The sequence below is a fragment of the Bos taurus genome, chromosome 11, assembly GCF_002263795.3.
Source record: "Bos taurus isolate L1 Dominette 01449 registration number 42190680 breed Hereford chromosome 11, ARS-UCD2.0, whole genome shotgun sequence".
NCBI classification, from domain to species: Eukaryota; Metazoa; Chordata; class Mammalia; order Artiodactyla; family Bovidae; genus Bos; species Bos taurus.
The window spans coordinates 50,320,177-50,339,520 of record NC_037338.1 but is presented as its reverse complement, the minus strand read 5'-3'; the positions used below and the strand labels follow the sequence as shown (position 1 = coordinate 50,339,520).

Below are 19,344 nucleotides of genomic sequence, written 5' to 3'. Positions count from 1 at the left end.
GTGCTCTTTTACTCTTCACACCCTGCTCTAGTGTATCGGGATGGGAGGAAAAGGGAAGGACAAGGTTCTCTGTAAGTGTGGGTTGTCTTTGCTTCTCTGCTGGCCAGACGGCTGTCCCCGCCCTTGGTGTGACACACTTCCAGGAGCAGGCCCTCTGAAGGATTTCTGAAAGAACTGTGTGTAGGCCAAGCCCTGACCTCCCCACTGGAAGCTTCCCTGACCTCGCCAATGGAAGTTTCCCTGACCTCCCCAGTGGAAGGTTCCCCTGATCTCCACAATGGAAGGTTCCCCTGACCTCTGCATTGGAAGGTTCCCTGACCTCCTCCCCAATGGAAGATTCCCTGACCTCTCCATTGAAAAGTTCTCTGTTGGCAATGAGTCTCAGCCCCACTCCGTCCCACCCTGAGGCACATCCTGTAGCCTCTTGTGCTATGGTCCGCTTGCCCAGCCCACCGCCTTCCTGGTGGAGCACTAGGCCAAGCTCAGGCCCAGCTGCCCTCCACATGCCATCATCTCACAGGCCTTGCTGTACCAGCTGCTCTACCAGCCCGTTTTTGTTCCTCCTTTCCTGCTCAAGTAGATGCAGGGAAATAGATGCAGTCTTTCTGGTGGGGGCCCCAAATTTTTATGAATGATTGTCTTAGAACCCTTCCATACCCGTGACCTGCTACTTGACTTCCAGAGGCCAGAAAATGAAGTGAGGCCATGGGATTTACCTTATTTTCTTTGCAGTTGTCACTGATGCCAGATACCGGCATGGGTGGAGTCACTTCCTCTGCTTAAGTTGTTCTCTTTTCTCTGTTTATCACTTTTTTTTTTCTGAATGTACATATTGACTCTCTTCAGGTTAAATGTGACATTGTACAGCTCCAGTGGATTTCCCTTTGATGTAGTTTGTTGTTGTTCAATTACTCAGTCATGTCCAACTCTTTGCAACCCCAGGGACTGCAGCATGCTAGGCTTCCTTGTCCTTCACTATCCCTGTTTTGATGTTATAAAGGTGCTTTTGAAAATCCAGCCGTGCTTTCCCTATAGAGGGTAGTGGGATGGCATTTATGTAAGGAAACCTGGAGATTGGTCTGCTTCCTAGTGTGAAAACGAAACGACCTTCTTCACTCTGTGCTGAGGCTGCACAGTTGGTGAGGACGGTTGGGAGTCGTTGGGGTTAAGGAAGGTCACCCAAAATGCTGGCATCATCCTGCACCAGGATGGTGAGAGTGAGTGCTGTGCTTAGGACGCACTTCATTTCCTAAGCTGGAGGTTCTTAACCTAGAATTACAAAATCATATCTGGGAAAGCACTCATGCATTTTCTAAGAAGGCCTGCAACTTTCAGCATATTTTCCAAAGGGTTCAAGCAATCAAAAAGAATCCCTCAACACTGTAAATCAATTATGTATGCTCAGTTGCTCAGTCATGTCTGACTCTTTGCGACCCCATGGACTGTAGCCTGCCAGACTCCTCTGTCCATGGGATTTCCCAGGCAAAGGTACTGGAGTGAGTTGCCATTTTGGTGAGGGACCATCTGATAATGTGGGTATCCTGGCTAAGTCTGTAACTCCCTGTCAGAGCCTGGATGGGGCCAGAGGGAGGACTCTCCTCCTCAACTCAGGATTCCCCTGGGGCCCTCCTCACACTTAAAAGCTGAGCTCGTTATGACCTACATGGTGTACATTGAGTCCAAAGCCATACCTAAGCTTTGTCTTATGTTTTGAAAGTTTCAAAAGTGAGTCACTCATTTGTTTCCAACTCTTTGTGACCCCATGGTCATTAGCCTGCCAGGCTCCTCTGTCCATGGAATTCTCCAGGCAAGAATACTGGAGTGGATTGCCATTCCCTTCTCCAGGGGATCTTCCCAACCCAGGAATCGAACCTGAGTCTCCTGCATTGCAGGCAGACTCTTTACCATCTGAGTCACCTTACTGAAGACAAATCATAATTCTTAAACTCATTTTCTTTCCCTAGGAGCGCCAGGAAACAAACGAGTTGTGATTTTTGTTGACGACCTAAACATGCCCAGGCTGGATCGCTATGGCTCTCAGCCTCCCATTGAATTACTTCGGCAATATCAAGATTTTGGTGGATTTTATGACAGAAACAAACTCTTTTGGAAAGATATACAGGTTACTTTAGGTTTTAAATGACTTTGTGTGTCTCTATGTAAACGGCAATGAAATGTGGTGCACTCATTTGTTAGAGTTGCCATAACTAAGTACCATAGATTGGGTAACTCAAACTGTAGAAATTTATTTTCTCCCAGTTCTAGAAGAGGAAAGTCCAAGGTCAAGATATCAGTAGGGTTGCTTTATTCTGTGGCTTCTCTCCTTGGTTTACAGATGGCCATGTTCTCCCTATGTCTTCTTATGATTTTCTCCTTGTGTCCATCTTTGTTCAAATTGTCTCTTCTTATAAGGAGACATCAATCATATTGGATTAAGGCCCATCTTAATGACTTCCTCTTAACTAAGTTACTTCTTTAAATACCCATCTCCAAATATAGTCAGATTGTGGATACTAGGAATTAAGGCTTCAGCCAAAAGGAGGTTCAGTTTAGTTCAGTTCAGTTCAGTCACTCAGTCTTGTCTGACTCTTTGCGACCCCATGAACTGCAGCATGCCAGGCTTCCCTGTCCATCACTAACTCCCAGAGCTAGTTCAAACTTATGTCCATTGAGTCGGTGATGCCATCCAACCATCTCATCCTCTGTCTTCCCCCTCTCCTCCCACCTTCACTCTTTCCCAGAATCAGAGTTGTTTCAAATGAGTTAGTTCTTTGCATCAGGTGGCCAAAATATTGGAGTTTCAGCTTCAGCATCAGTCCTTCCAATGAACACCCAGGACTGATCTCCTTTAGCATGGACTGGTTGGATCTCCTTGCAGTCCAAGGGACTCTCAAGAGTCTTCTCCAACACCACAGTTCAAAAGCATCAATTCTTCGTCACTCAGCTTTCTTTATAGTCCAACTCTCAAATCCATACATGACTACTAGAAAAACCATAGCTTTGACTAGACAGACCTTTATTGGCAAAGTAATGTCTCTGCTTTTTAATATGTTGTCTAGGTTGTTCATAGCTTTCCTTCCAAAGAGCAAGTGTCTTTTAATTTCATTGCTGAAGTCACCATCTGCAGTGATTTTGGAGACCAAAAAAATAAAGTCTCTCACTGTTTCCATTGTTTTCCCATCTATTTGCCATGAAGTGATGGGACTGGATGCCATGATCTTAGTTTTCTGAATGTTGAGCTTTAAGCCAACTTTTCCCTCTCCTCTTTCACTTTCATCAAGAGGCTCTTTAATTCTTCTTCACTTTCTGCCATAAGGATGGTGTCATCTGCATATCTGAGGTTATTGATATTTCTCCCGGCAATCTTGATTTTAGCTTGTGCTTCATCCAGACTGGCATTTCACATGATGTACTCTGCATGTAAGTTAAATAAGCAGGGTGACAACGTACAGCCTTGATGTACTGCTTTCCTGATTTGGAACCAGTCTGTTGTTCCATGTCCAGTTCTAACTGTTGCTTCCTGACCTGCATACAGATTTCCCAGGTGGTCTGGTACCCTTTAAGAATTTTCCACAGTTTGTTGTGATCCTCACAATCAAAGGCTTTGGTGTAGTCAATAAAGCAGAAGTAGATGTTTTTCTGGAACTCTCTTGCTTTTTCAGTGATCCAACGGATGTTGGCAATTTGATCTCTGGTTCCTTTGCCTTTTCTAAATCCACCTTGAACATCTGAAAGTTCATGGTTCATGTACTGTTGAAGCCTGGCTTGGAGAATTTTGAGTACATGATTGGCCAAAAGGAGATGGAGACACTCAGCCCATGGCTAATGGCTTTGGTGTTTCTTATATGTGTACTCAGTTGCTCAGTCACGTCCAACTCTTTGCCACCCCATGGATGTTGCCTGCCAGGCTCCTCTGTCCATGGGATTCTCCAGGCAAGAATACTGGTATGGGTAACCATTTCCTTCTTCAAGAGATCTTCCCAACCCAAGGATGGAACCCATGTTTCTTGCATCTCCTCCATTGGCAGAAAGATTCTTTACTGCTGCACCACCTGGAGTTAAGGCTTTAGCACATGAGTGGTGGAAAGGAGGTACAAACACATAAGTCAGCCCATGACATATGGCTTTAATGTTCCTATGTGTAACTTCATTCAATCTATATTGAGTTTGTGCCATGCTTGATTCATGAGATTTATAGACAAGTGTGACAGCCCTGGCCTCCTTAGCTTCAGAAGACAGAAGAGCATGTGTTGTAATGCAGGGTTATATAATGTGGAGAGAGACTGGAGGGAGGCAGGAGTGGGCAGTGGGTTGATGATCAGAGAATCTTTCCCAGAAGAGGTGATATCAGAACAGGATTTTGTAGGCAAGGCAGGGCAAACCAAGGAAAGGGAGCTATTTGCATCTGAAAGCAGATAGTTTGGAACACTACTTGTAGGGTGTAGAACACTACTTGCAGGGTGTGGAATGTGGGCACCAAAGCAACAGGAGAAGCAGAGGTCAGACCAGGGGATCATAGTACCATGAAGAGGAATGTAGATTTATCTTCTAAGACAGGGGTCCCCAACCTCCAGGATCTAATACCTGATGATCTGAGGTGGAGCTCATGTAATAATAATAGAAATTAAGTTCACAGTAAATGTTATGCTCTTGAATCATCCAAACTGCACCCCCACCCCCCGCCCCCACCACATTGTAGGTGGAAACATTTTTTTCCACAAAACTGGTCCCTGGTGCCAAAAAGGTTGGGGACCACTGGTCCGCATGGGGAGCCTCTGAGGAAGCGTTATAGAAAGATCCCCTTGGCTTCAGGGAAGGTGTAGACTAATGAAGAGGCAAGATCAGAGGCCCCTGTGATATCATATACTGACCAACTGAACATGTTATGACCAGAGGCTCACAGGAACCTAGCTCTGTTTTTCCCCTAGGAGCAGTGGTTCAGGATGCATTAAGTCAGTGTTCCTGGTGATTTTATAGAACATGCTGCTGCTAAGTCACATCAGTCGTGTCCAACTCTGTGCAACCCCATAGACGGCAGCCCACAAGGCTCCCCCGTCCCTGGGATTCTCCTGGCAAGAACACTGGAGTGGGTTGCCATTTCCTTCTCCAATGTGTGAAAGTGAAAAGTGAAAGTGAAGTCGCTCAGTCGTGTCCGACCCTCAGTGACCCCATGGACTGCAGCCTTCCAGGCTCCTCCGTCCATGGGATTTTCCAGGCAAGAGTACTGGAGTGGGGTGCCAACTACCACAAATAATAAGAATTGACTATTCTTAACTATTTGTTGAATGAATGTACTTTAACCTAAGGTACAAATTTTTACAATTTTTTAAAATTCAGTTTTTACATAGGAGTATTTCTACAAGGTCAGTGAGTTAGCTGAATGACCTTGAATAACTAATTTAACCATCTGGGGCCTTGATTTTTTTTTTTTTTCATCTATAAAGTGGAGGTAATAACAGTGATCTCCTAAGGTGGTTGTGAGAATTAAGTTGGATAACATGTAGGAAAATACAACACAATATCATCCTATGATGGTGGTGGTGTTGTTTAGTCACTACTAAGTCTTGTCCAACTTTTTTTCCAACCCCATGGACTATGGCTCACCAGATTCCTCTGTGCATAGGATTTCCCAGGCAAGAATACTGGAGTGGGTTGTCATTTCCTTCTCCACAGGATCTTCCTAACCCAGAAATCGAAGCTATGTCCCCTGCATTGGCAGGCAGGTTCTTTACCACTGAGCTACCAGGATGTCCTGTGATAGATCCTCCAAAAATGTTGGTTGAGTCCTGCCATTGGGATGGGTAGATCTCATCTGCATCTTTGCTGGGTGACCCAGGTGGATTTCTCTCCATACAGGATGTAACAATCGTATCGGCATGTGCACCTCCAGGTGGTGGCCGCAACCCTGTGACCCCTCGCTTCATCCGGCACTTCAGCATGCTCTGCCTCCCGATGCCCTCAGAGCACAGTCTGAAACAGATTTTTCAGGTGAATGTGGATTCCAATCTGGGCACAAAGGGTAAAGAAAATTTATTTGTTCCAAGGCTCACACAATCAGCACAGCCTGTTGTGTTTCTAGGGAGCCCATCCATTCTGCCTGATCAGAAACCAGGTAAACACAGGGGCATCTGGGCAGTAGTTGATAGGCATTTGCATCATGACCTTCTGTGTTTATAGTCTCAGAGGTAGTCTTATAAATGAGGAAAGAGAGTCAGAACACCTCCCATACCTCTAAGGAAGGCTGTATTCTGGGCCCTTGACTCTCAGGAGATATCATCCCCACCTAGCTCCCACTTCGGTGCTCATCTCCTCCCTGACCGCCATGTCTGTGTCCACTTGCCCAGCAAATGCCAGCCCCAATAACCAACAAGTTCAAGCGCAGCATACCTAACCCAGAATTCATCACCCCTGCTGCCCCCACCCTCCCAAGAGAAACAACCACCGATATTTCTTCCATCTGTACAGACTTTCCCAGGAGACCACTTCTTTATCCTTTAAAATGGGTAAGTAACTGTGTCTGCCCTGTAAATGCTCAACAGAAGTGTTCATTAAGTGCATGGCATTATTCTGAATAGAACAATGAGAGACCTTGAAGCAGCATGACCAAGCCGAGTATGTCATGCCAACTATTAATAGCAAAGATGCTTAGAGGAGACAGCCGGTGAGCCGAGTCCTGCAGGGTGAAATTGACAGAGAGGATCAGAAACACACTGGTGAATGTGGTCACAGAGGCCAGAAGTGGTAATGTGAGCATCCAGGTAAGTTAAGACAGGTGACTGGTCAGGAGAAACTGGCTTTGGTGGCCATAGCCCAGGAGTCAGAGAGGCAGTGATCCTGGCATTAACCAGCCTCTACATTTACCAGCATCTTCCTCTCCTTCCAATGGGGCCTTCTTAGAGGAGAGAAAGGACCAGACCCGGCACATACACAACAGTTTATAGAAAGTAGTTTTCATATTGAAATAACTTACATCCGTGGGAAATTATTTTTAATAAATTTGAAGTCATTCCAATAAGCTGTTTAGGATCTAAGGCCAAAAGGATACGTGAGAAATGCCACATTTGGAAAAACTTTTAGAGAGTACTTTAGAATAGGGGAGGATGGGAGCTTATCTCCCATAATTAAGCAACAAGTAAAAAACGTGACAAGAAGCAGGTAACAGGGACCAATACAGGTATCAGGAGACTTTTTAACCCCCTCTTTTTGTTGAGTACCTTTCTGTATATATTCTAGTCTGAAATGAGTGATTCACAACCATGCTGTCCTAACACACCCTTGTGATATGATCAGTGGTGAGGGAATGTCCCAAGTAACTTATGCCTGATGATAAAGTACTGAATTTGTAAATTGTTTTACATTTTAATCAATTCAAGCAATTCAGAGTTATCCCAACAACAACAACAAAAATGGCATTTTTAACTCACTCCAAAATGCTTTCTTGGGTGGGAAGAAGATAAGAGTCTGGGCTCCTGGAAATCAAATTGATCCGAACCCTCAGCCTCCTGCCTCTGCCTGTAGGAATGTTACATCCACAGAAATATGTCACTTACAGGAGCATCATGCAGCAAATACGTCACAGCTGAAAATGAGCAGCAATTACTTCTTCCTACTGTAACCTAGAGGCTAGTATTTAAAACTCGCACTAACCAAGGCCACAATGGAAATGCAAAGCAGCAAAATTGAGATTCTGGGGGCCACTAAGTTGGACTGTATTCACATGGGAACATGTGTTTTCCTCATTACCAGAATGGACTGCATATTTTATCTGTAGAAGAAAGGACTTGGATTCCAAGCTTTCTTTTTAATCACAACCCATCTAAGCAGAGTTCAAGAGTTCACAGTCCACCTTTCCTGTCCTTTGTGTGGAGGAGAAGGAACTTGGGGATAAACAAGAATTGAAAAAAGCAAAATCAACAAGTAAAAGTAAATTTGTTGATAGCAACATAAATAAACTGATTTATGTTTACTACATAAAAGAAACCTATGAGTCTACATAGTATATGTATCAGATCAGATCAGATCAGTCACTCAGTCGTGTCCGACTTTTTGCGACCCCATGAATCGCAGCACGCCAGGCCTCCCTGTCCATCACCAACTCCCGGAGTTCACTCAGACTCACGTCCATCGAGTCAGTGATGCCATCCAGCCATCTCATCCTCTGTCGTCCCCTTCTCCTCCTGCCCCCAATCCCTCCCAGCATCAGAGTCTTTTCCAATGAGTCAACTCTTCGAATGAGGTGGCCAAAGTACTGGAGTTCCAGCTTTCGCATCATTCCTTCCAAAGAAATCCCAGGGCTGATCTTCAGAATGGACTGGCTGGATCTCCTTGCAGTCCAAGGGACTCTCAAGAGTCTTCTCCAACACCACAGTTCAAAAGCATCAATTCTTCGGCGCTCAGCCTTCTTCACATATATAATATATAATATGCTTATATTTATGTTTTTAATCGTCTCTTAGTTCTAAAACAATCAGTAATATCACAACTTTCTTGAGAGTCTATTTTAAGTTAGTTAAACAACACATATATGCAGGGAGATACCCATTAACAATGGGTCATAATTTGGATTATGTACAGTTGTAGGTGAATCAAGAACCATGGTTCACACACATTTTAGTTGTTTATCTGCTGGAATTTTTGTGCAAAAATATGCATCACTATATATTCTGAAGGTAAATTGGATAGCATACAACAGATTAAATTGATAATGTCACTAAATTAGATGTAAATTCTTTTTTTTTTTTTTTTTTTGGCCACTTGGCATCTGGGATCTTAGTTCCCTGACCAGGGATCAAACCCACACCCCCTGCACTGGAAATGCAGAGTCTTAACCACTGAACCATCAGGGAGGTCCCTGAACTTAGTTGTAAATTCTAATTAGAAAGATATAACAGCAGTGATTAAAAGCCATGATCAACTCCATAAAACATTACTAATGTCCTCATGACAAATCCATCTTTCCTTAAACTGTGGAAATTCTGTCTTTGTCTTGTATGAATATTCTCAGTAAAACTTTTAAAAGTTGGCAAACATGTCATATAAGCCAGATCTTCGGACAGAATACCAAGCTGTGATCCTCAGTAAACTCGATAGCCACCTGATAGTTTTAATTTATGAATATCAGTTTAATAGCCCTTCATTCATTCACTAAAGAAATACTTGATGAGTATCAACCGTGCACCAGATGTTGGTACATCACTTTAAGCAAAACAGATGCCACCCCTGTCCTCATAGATCTTCTACCATAGAGACAGATAATACAGATAAATGAACTAACATATATGTAATTATAAATATATACTTTATATATATATAACTGTACTTGCATATATACAACTATATTCATATGTAAAATACTATATTTGTATACATACAACTGTTGTTGTTCAGTCGCTAAGTCATGTCCTACTATTTGCAACCCATGAACTGCAGCACCCCAGGCTTCCCTGTCCTTCACTGTCTCCCGGAGTTTGCTCAAACTCATGTCCATTGAGTCAGTGAAAGTGAAAGAGAAGTTGCTCAGTCGTGTCCAACTCTTTGTGACCCCATGGACTGTAGCCTGCCAAGTTCCTCCATCCATGAGATTTTCCAGGCAAGAATACTGGAGTGGGCTGCCATTTCCTTCTCCAGAGGATCTTCCTACTGCAGATAGGACTGCAGTAGGACTTTATTGTTTATCTCTTTTATAGACAGTAATTCATATATGCTGATCCCAAGTGCCTGATTTGTGAAAAGTGTTAGTTGCTCAGTCGTGTCCAACTCTTTGCGACCCTGGACTGTAGCCCACCAGACTCCTCTGTCTCTGGATTCTCCAGGCAAGAGAATCCAGAGAATCCACTGGAGTGGGTAGCCATTCCCTTCTCCAGTGGATCATCCCAACCCAGGGATCAAACCCAGGTCTCCTGCACTGCAGGTGAATTCTTTACTGTCTGAGCCAGCAGGGAAGCCCAAATGCCTATTTCACCCCTTCTCCAGAAAAGAAGACTTTTAACACCCACATGTCCTTGCACTGGAATTTGATCAGATCTGGAGTATTTGAAAGATAAATTTTGGTTAAAAACATTCCAACTCTCTTATGTTACATTTCTGATTCTAGGCCATCTTAAACGGCTTCCTGAATGACTTCACACCAGCTGTAAAGCAAACTGCATCCAACATTGTGGAAGCCTCAGTTGAAATCTACAACAGGATGAGTGTTGATCTTCTGCCAACACCAGCCAAGTCTCATTACGTCTTTAACTTGAGGGATTTATCTAAATGTGTGCAAGGTAGTGTATGGAACTCTCGTTCCCTGGCCTGCACCCTCCTTCCATTTCCATTCACCCACACATCCCTGTGTAAAAGTGTATGGACATGGGTGTCTGAGATTTGCCTGGAAATTCCATTACAGTATCCCTGGTTTAGTCACCCTCCACCCCCACCCTTCACTGACTGCTCCACAACTTTCCTCAAACCACCATCCCATTTCTCACTCCCAGCTGGTGGCCTGTCTTCTTTTTCACTGAAGGAAAAAAAAAATAGAATCAAACCAGAAGGGGCTTCTCTTCCAAATCTCCCAGACACCCTGCCCCTGCCTTCTCTCCCACTGCAGTGGTTCAGCTGTCCCTGCCCCTAATATATGCCAACAGCCTCCATGGTACTGAACCCATACCCTCCTGCTGACTCTAGGATTTTGCTTTATGTGTCCCCCTTCTCTTCTGCGTTGTCAGTACTTCTTCTGTCAGATCATCCCTAACAGCATACGATTCTGCTATAATACCTCCCATCTTAAAAGACACAGTTCTCTTGGGACTTCCCTGAATGTCCGATGGTTAAGACTCTGCCTTCCAGTGCAGGGAATGTGGGTCCTATCCCTGGTCAAGGAACTAAGATTCTACATGCCACAGTGGTGTGGCCAAAATTGTTTTAAAAATAAAATAAGCTACGAAGATATTAAAAATAATAATAATAGTTCTCTTTAGGCCCCCATATCCCCCTCTGCTACCCTCCTCATTTGCACTGATAATGTGTCCCCAGTTTTGCTTTCAAAAAATGAGGTCACAATGACTATATGTATATATCCAACTACCCATTTCCTTTAGTGTGGGATAAAGTTGAACTTACGGATTTTCTCATTAATTAAACTATCACTAGATATTCCACAATTGTAGAGTTTTTCTTTTCTCCTTTTCTGAAAAAACAGGTATTCTTCAGTGTGACCCAGGAACAATAAGAGAAGAAATACAGATCTTCAGACTCTTCTGCCATGAATGTCAAAGAGTCTTCCATGATCGTTTGATTAATAATGAAGATAAGCACTATTTCCATGCTATTTTGACAGAGATGGCCAGTAAATATCAATGTTTATATCAATATATCCTTCTTTATTTACTTAGGTTTTTTCAGGGGTTATTTTTATTGTTTTAGTAGAAAAACAATTTGTTTTCTAATCCTAGCCATTAGATGACCAAGGAGACACAATTTGGTTTCTAAAATGAGCAAAATAAATTGTAATCATTCATTAGTATAAGTTTTTTCTTTGATGACCCACATATATAACAACATGTGAATTATTATGAAAATCATTTTATTGAAATTCAGAAAGGATTAATATTCCTAATTCAGCACAGAATTTTAAGTAGAAGAGGGAAAGTAGAAAACAAACAGCATTTTGTCAGGTAAGAAGCCAGGATACTTCTAAAGTATTTATTTATTAATATGTATTCATATCTGTTGTTTAATAAAAATGATTATTAATAGTAAATATTCATAATCTTAAATTCAAGAGATTATCAATCAAACCAAAGTGGTGTGGTGTTAACATGGGCTTTCTCTCAGTTTCATGAGGATTAATTAGGCTTCTAAGTAAAGTACCAGAGGTAGTTATTGTGTGTATCTTACCATTAATACCCTGCATTCAAGCTAATCATTATATTAAAAATTGATTTTATTTTTTGAATAGACAAACATTTTGGAATTGCTATAGGCCTGGAATATTTTTTGACTAGGCCCATCATATTTGGAGATTTCATTAAGGTAAGTAAGTGTGTTGTAGTGACTTGACTACATTTGAAATTTATAAAACATTTACTGTTTTCTAGTTCAAGTTCATATTCTACAGGAGCTTTGCCCATGTGAAGATTCAAGACCTAGACTAGGGGTGGGGGATGGTCAGCAAACTATGGTCCATAGTCCAAATCCACTCACCACTCATTTTTGTAAATGAAGTTCTATAGGAACACAAGACCCATTTGACTCTGTCTTATTTATCTGGTTGCTTTCTAATGACCAAACAGACTGAAGTACTAGCAACAGTTACTATATGACCTGCAAAGCCTAAAATATTTACTATATGGCTCTTGAGAGAAAAAGATTGCTGACTTCTGATCTAGTTATATTCATTTTGATAATAGTGATTCAGAGACTGAATTATCAGATATTCCATTTGAAAGGAAGCAAAGAAGTTTAGTCTCTTAACTCAGAACTGGAATTCTCTTACCATATTCTATGTAGCTCTTCAGACTCTGCTAAGATATTTCCAGTGATGAGAAGCTAATTAGTTAGCAGTTAGCTAGCTAGTTAGTTAGCCTTCTTCATTTCAGGGTAGCTCTAATTAGTAGCAAAATTTTCCTTTTACTAAGTGCTTCAATCCTGGGTGTTCATTGGAAGGATAGATGTTGAAGCTGAAACTCCAATACTTTGGCCACCTGATGCAAAGAGCTAACTCATTTGAAAACACCCTGATGCTGGGAAAGATTGAGGGCAGGAGGAGAAGGGGATGACAGAGGATGAGTTGGTTGGATGGCATCACCAACTCAATGGACATGAGTTTGGGTAAACTCCAGGAGTTGGTGATGGACAGGGAGGCCTGGTGTGCTGCAATTCATGGGGTCGCAAAGAGTCGGACACAACTGAGCGACTGAACTAAAGTACCTCAAGTCTGTCCCCCCTAATAACATCTACATGTAGGCCCTAATTTTACCTTCTAGACCCACCTAGAATATACTTCTTATAGGTGAATAACCTTAGTCTAGGTTAAAAGACTTCTATCTAACTAACTACCGTACCTATGTTGACAGGTAGCCATCTTGTTTTACCAAGACGACTCTTGCTTGGGCACACACAACACTACTAGTGTCTCTACGAAAGCAAGGGCCATGTCTGCTTAGTTCAACTTAAATCCTGTTTCCTACACAGAGCTGCAGCAGTGGCTCTCAACCAGTGGTGTTTTAAACAAATGAATGGATTCATCTTTATATTATATTTATGCAATATCTCACCACTCTGGTAACCCTAGACAACAAAAAATGGTAATAATAAACAATTTATTCTATGCACTATATATATTTAATATTTCTTTTTAAAAGTTTAAAGCTTATTTTCAGGTGGTGATTATATTTCCTATGTGTTTCTAATGGTGGTATTATCAAATGGGAAAATGAAGCAAAGCAAAGAGCAGCTGGACTCTTCTTCCATTGCCTATGTGTATTTTAGTCAAAGATTTCAAAAGAAAATGTCCCCAGGACAGTTGCTATGGCAAAGACAATAAATTATCAATAGGTCCAAACAGGAACTCAGTGCCCTATAGTTTGTACCGAATATCATTCTCAATGATTTATTTAAACAAATGACTAGTATGTAAAAACTACATATAGTTCTAGCATGATTTTTTAATAAGCAGTCTGCCAACCTAATTTTCAACCATTTCACTTTTCTGATATCAACAGCTTAGGAGCAAAAGTATGAAACCAGAGTTAAGTTAAATGAGAGAGAAGTAAGAAATTTTTTTAAATTATTTCTGAACTTTTGTGTGAATTTTATTGCAAAGATCATTTGAAATTCCAGTGTCTCACTTGAAGCTGCTGCTGCTAAGTCACTTCAGTCGTGTCCGACTCTGTGCAACCCCATAGACGGCAGCCCACCAAGGCTCCCCCGTCCCTGGGATTCTCCAGGCAAGAACACTGGAGTGGGTTGCCATTTCCTCCTCCAGTGCATGAAAGGGAAAAGGGAAAGTGAAGTCACTCAGTTGTATCTGACTCTTAGCGAAGAGGTTGAGTTAAATTAATTTTTCAGTTAACCATGAATATCTGAGTTGCTTTAATCCCATTTCCTTCACTTTACAGCCCTGCTAGCATATATAAACAAATGATTAAATAGAAATAGAAATAATGACCCCCTCCTAAGGTTATGTATATTATATATGTTTATACATCAGAATTGATCCAACTTGGTTCTTATCCAATAAATCGTCTTCTAGTTTGGAGCAGATAGATCTGACCGGATTTATGATGACATGCCTGATATGGAGAAAATCGCAAATGTTCTACAGGACTACCTTGATGATTATAACCTTATAAACCCCAAAGAAGTAAAGCTGGTGTTCTTCCAGGATGCTATAGAGCATGTTTCAAGGTAAAGTGCCATCAAGTACCCAATAATGCATTGATCCATTTTCTTTTATATTAAAAGGTACGGATTAAGTTATACAAACTCTTAAAATTGACTGCTAGATGGACAAAGGTCTATTACCAAATCTTGCTATAACTTAAAAGTTATTTTTGATATCTTTAAAATATGTATGGCATGAACTTTGTATGCAATCTCGAAAGTCATTATTTTTGCAAAATATTAATAGATTGCTTTTGTTTTGAAAATGTCCTGTCTCATTGCAAAACAATTTTTAAAACCTAAATGTGGTTTACAGAAATATACAGAGTAGCCAGGCTGATTTAACATGCATGCCTAAAGAAATAGGAGATTTTGCTTTGTTTGTAGCAAAACAAGTCAAATGCAAGGACCATAGATTCCATCTGCTTATGAGTCGGACTCATACCCACTGCAGGTATCCTGTGAGGGTCATCCCTAATGTCTAGGTATCGAGTCTGAATATCTGCAGTCCTTGGGGCACACAACTTTTTGAAGTGGCTCTTGTCGTATTGAACAATTCTGAAATTGTAAATATGTGTTAAAAATGTTAAAATGACAAGGTTATACTGTATAGCACAGGGACTTATATTCAACATCCTGTGACAAACCATAATGGAGAAGAATATATAGGTGTGTGTATAACTGAGTCACTTTGCTCTACAGAAGAAATAAACACAAAATTGTCAATCAACTGTACTTCAATAAAAAAATTTTTTAAGTGTTTGAATGACCCTTCAAAGGTAAGTTAAGATCTGCTCCCTGTAACTTCTGATACTCCATCTTCTGGAGCAGTATTAATGATACCAATGGCACTGAGTGTGACTATAAACCATGATATGGAATATCTCATTTAACTTCGGTAACACTTATCTGTGGCTCAATATCATGATCTTTCTAAATATAAGGCTCAGAGAATGTTCCAATGGTCTGATGCTATATAATAATCCACTGTAATACTTAGTAGCTTCATTTTTTTCATTATTTCTCATGGGTCCCAGCCATTCTCCCCTGGGATCTCTCACACAATTGCAGTCAGACTCCGCCTAGAACTCTCTGCCTCCATGTTGACTCCACTGTCTCTGCATGGGCATCATGAGAGTGTTGGGACTTCTTACACGGTAACTCAGGGCTCCAAAGGCTTGTGCCCCAAAAGACTACCAGGCTGAAGGCAAATGGCCTTTCACAACACAGCCTTGGGAGTTACTCAGCATTGCTTCTGCCATACTCTATCAGGCCGAAGATTCATACGGATTCACAAGACAGGATCAGAGACTCTACCTGTTTGTAGAGTCAAAGCAAGTAGAATCAGGAACATTACTGCAGCCAGTTTTGGATAATACTTTGTGTCACAGAGAGGTTAAGTCCATTGTCCCACGCCCTCTTGCTGGTGAGTGGCAGGCTGAAGGATCATAAGCAGTGCTTTCCGGTTTCCCAGGTGGTTCAGTGGAAGAGAACCTGCCTGCCAATGCAGGAGGAGGGTTGGGAAGATCCCCTGAAGAAGGAAATGGCAACTGGCAAGAAGGAAATGGCCCACTCCAGTATTCTTGCCTGGAGAATTCCATGGACAGAGGAGCCTGGCCAGCTTTAGTACATGGGGTGCAAAGAGTCAGACACAATTTAGTGACTGAACAACAACAGCCTCTAGCTGGCCAGTGATAGGCTACAGGAATTGTAACCAGTGCTTAGATTCTAGCTTCACTGGTAGATGCCTCGGCCCAAAATGGGTCCACTCTTTTTCATAACAGTTCCTCCAAATACTTGAAAATCATTACCAAGCTCCTCTTAGCTTCACTTTCTCCAGGCACAATTATGCCAGACTTTTCACTGTTTCCTACTAGCAATTATTTCCAGTCTTCAACGTACTGAGCCCTTTATCATTTTTCAATGTTTCACTTAACATGTGATACCCAGATTTGATGTAGCATTCTGTGGAATAAGCTGTGCAAAATGTGTGTGAGGGCAAGATTGCCCATAGGCTACTACCATGGAAGACAACAATTGCTTCGTTTGTTTCCCTTGTCAACTATATTGTAGTGTTGGACTGTATTAAGATTGACAAATCTCCAGAATTTTTTTTCTATAACCATAAGCAAGCCAAGTCTTTTGTGCTTCCCATACTTCTGCCATTTAATTAACTCTAATTCAAAGATTCATGTTCATCACAGCTCAAGGGTTGTAAAACACAATAGTTTATCATTGGGTTGTCAAGATACCACTTGCTTCCCATCTGCCCCCTGCCAAAATACCCACACGCTTTCTCCTAACAACTTTTATTCCCATGGCTCAGGCAATCCCTAAGCCTGAAAGAAAATAAACTAACAGCAGAATCCTGGTCTGAGAAACTTCCTGAAGAACAGACCAGATGATAGGAAAAGTCGGTTTAATTATATTTATAACCTCTCTTACTTTCATGAATGGGAATCACCAGGCTACTTAAAGTTTGCTTAAATTATTACAGAAGGAAATTAAAAACCATTTGTAGAATGGGGGAGATTTGGTTTTCTGACAAAAAGGACTGCCATGTGAATAACGATGTAGATGTTTTCTCTAGAGAGGACTGGTAGTTAGGAATTAGAGGAAATAAGAGCCTTCAAACACCTACTGCTGATTAGCAATGAACAGGGCTTCCATGGTGGGAAGCAGTTTGGGGGCAAATACCAAATTTTCAGTTATATAACAGATAGTACATATCCATTTGTTAACACTCTAGGCTTTTGTTGCATTGAATAACTGAATAAAAGCTTTCTCAACTCAGAAAAAATTAGAACTGACTTCAGAGCCTGTGCTTTCAAAGAGCAGTTTGCATCAGACAATTTATACGTTCAGTCAGTTCAGTTCAGTCGCTCAGTCGTGTCCGACTCTTTGAGACCCCATGAATTACAGCACGCCACGCCTCCCTGTCCATCACCAACTCCGGGAGTTGGTCCATCACCAACTCAAACTCATGTCCATCGAGTCAGTGATGCCATCCAGCCATCTCATCCTCTGTCGTCCCCTTCTCCTCCTGGCCCCAATCCCTCCCAGCATCAGAGTCTTTTCCAATGAGTCAACTCTTCGCATGAGGTGGCCAAAGTACTGGAGTTTCAGCTTTAGTATCACTCCTTCCAAAGAACACCCAGGATCCATCTCCTTTAGAATGGACTGGTTGGATCTCCTTGTAGTCCAAGGGACTCTCAAGAGTCTTGTCCAACACCACAGTTCAAAAGCCTCAATTCTTCAGCGCTCAGCTTTCTTCACAGTCCAACTCTCACATCTATACATGACTACTGGAAAAACCATAGCCTTGACTAGACGGACCTTTGTTGGCAAAGTAATGTCTCTGCTTTTGAATATGCTATCTAGCTTGGTCATAACTTTCCTTCCAAGGAGTAAGCATCTTTTAATTTCATGGCTGCAGTCACCATCTGCAGTGATTTTGGAGCCCCCAAAAATAAAGTCTGACACTGTTTCCACTGTTTCCCCATCTATTTGCCATGAAGTGATGGGACCAGATGCCATGATCTTAGTTTTCTCAATGTTAAGCTTTAAGCCAACTTTTTTACTCTCCTCTTTCATTTTCATCAAGAGGCTTTTGAGTTCCTCTTCACTTTCTGCCATAAGGGTGATGTCATTTGCATATCTGAGGTTATTGATATTTCTCCCAGCAATCTTGATTCCAGCTTGTGCTTCTTCCAGCCCAGCGTTTCTCATGATGTACTCTGTATATAAGTTAAATAAGCAGGGTGACAATATACAGCCTTGATGTACTCCTTTTCCTATTTGGAACCAATCTGTTGTTCCATGTCCAGCTTGAACTGTTGCTTCCTGACCTGTATACAGGTTTCTCAAGAGGCAGTTACATGCCCCCAAAGTTGTCATCATACTCCAAGGATGGTCAAATGGATCTCTATAAAGCCATTAACAGGACTTCCCTGGCAGTCCAGTATGCTTAAGACTCCAGGCATCCACTGCAGGGAGCATAAGTTTGATTCCTGGTCTGGGAACTAAGATTCCTAATGCTGTGTGTCATGGCCAAAAAAAAATTTTAAGTAATAATAAAATTAAACAACTAATTAGGAAATGTATCTCTTGCCTCTACAGTAGAGAAAATGTAATTTTGGAAGATTCTCAGTGGAGGGAGGTTTTTATCCATTGATATGTAAGTTGACAGAAAAAAATAACACTAGGAAGCAGATGGACAAGTCATTTGTTTTCTCAATCTCAAATGGAAGTAACAAATTACTATAATGTAAAGGAAAAAAGGAAAGAGTAACATAAATGATGCAAGATATTAATAATATTCAATATTTATCCACTGTAGCACCCTGATGCATTATGGGGAAAAAATAAAAACATTGGGACACATCCATTGAACCCTCAATTTTATACTCTCAGAGGTAACTGAGGAAATATAAGCAAACAGATGATCTAACATGTCTTCTGTTAGATGTATGTTGTGACAGAGACATAGCAATGGAGATTGTACCTGTGGGTCTTAGTTGCTTTGGGGGAGGAATTAGCAAAGGATCTGTCAACTGGAAAAAAAAAAAAAAACACTGTGAGAGTTGCAAATTAAGTTTTATCTAGGGAAAAATGAGGACCGTAGCCCACAGACAGCCTCTCAGATAACTCCAAGGAACTGCTCCAGAGAGGTAGGGGAAAGTCAGTATGTACGTGATTTTAGTGAAGGGGGATACATGCAGTCAGGCGCACATTTAGACAGAAGGCTGCTGCTAGTCACAAGGAGCAGATGTCTCCTTTAATGATTTTAGTGCTCTTCTAGATATGAGAAGATATAAGAAATTGAGTTCATAAAATCTCCTGAAAATGGATATCTAAGCCCTGTCCTACCAGTTTTTCCCAGAGCACAGAGTGCCTCGTTCCTGATTGTAGTGGGAATTTCTAATAATGTACTTTCACAGCCTTGAGAAATTCCACAGAAATAGCACCTGGAAAAACAGC

At 41.5% G+C, this 19,344-nt stretch overlaps 1 protein-coding gene across 1 annotated transcript in view; it reads left to right on the top strand.

Moving 5' to 3' along the window:
• The window catches only part of DNAH6 (dynein axonemal heavy chain 6), a 282,338-nt gene that overhangs the window by 146,853 nt on the left and 116,141 nt on the right, over positions 1-19,344 (top strand). The window contains exons 40-45 of the mRNA XM_024999429.2: positions 1,965-2,122; positions 5,857-5,988; positions 10,094-10,265; positions 11,180-11,326; positions 11,939-12,012; positions 14,234-14,388. Coding sequence (XP_024855197.1) covers positions 1,965-2,122; positions 5,857-5,988; positions 10,094-10,265; positions 11,180-11,326; positions 11,939-12,012; positions 14,234-14,388 — 838 coding nt within the window. The remainder of the gene's footprint in view (positions 1-1,964; positions 2,123-5,856; positions 5,989-10,093; positions 10,266-11,179; positions 11,327-11,938; positions 12,013-14,233; positions 14,389-19,344) is intronic.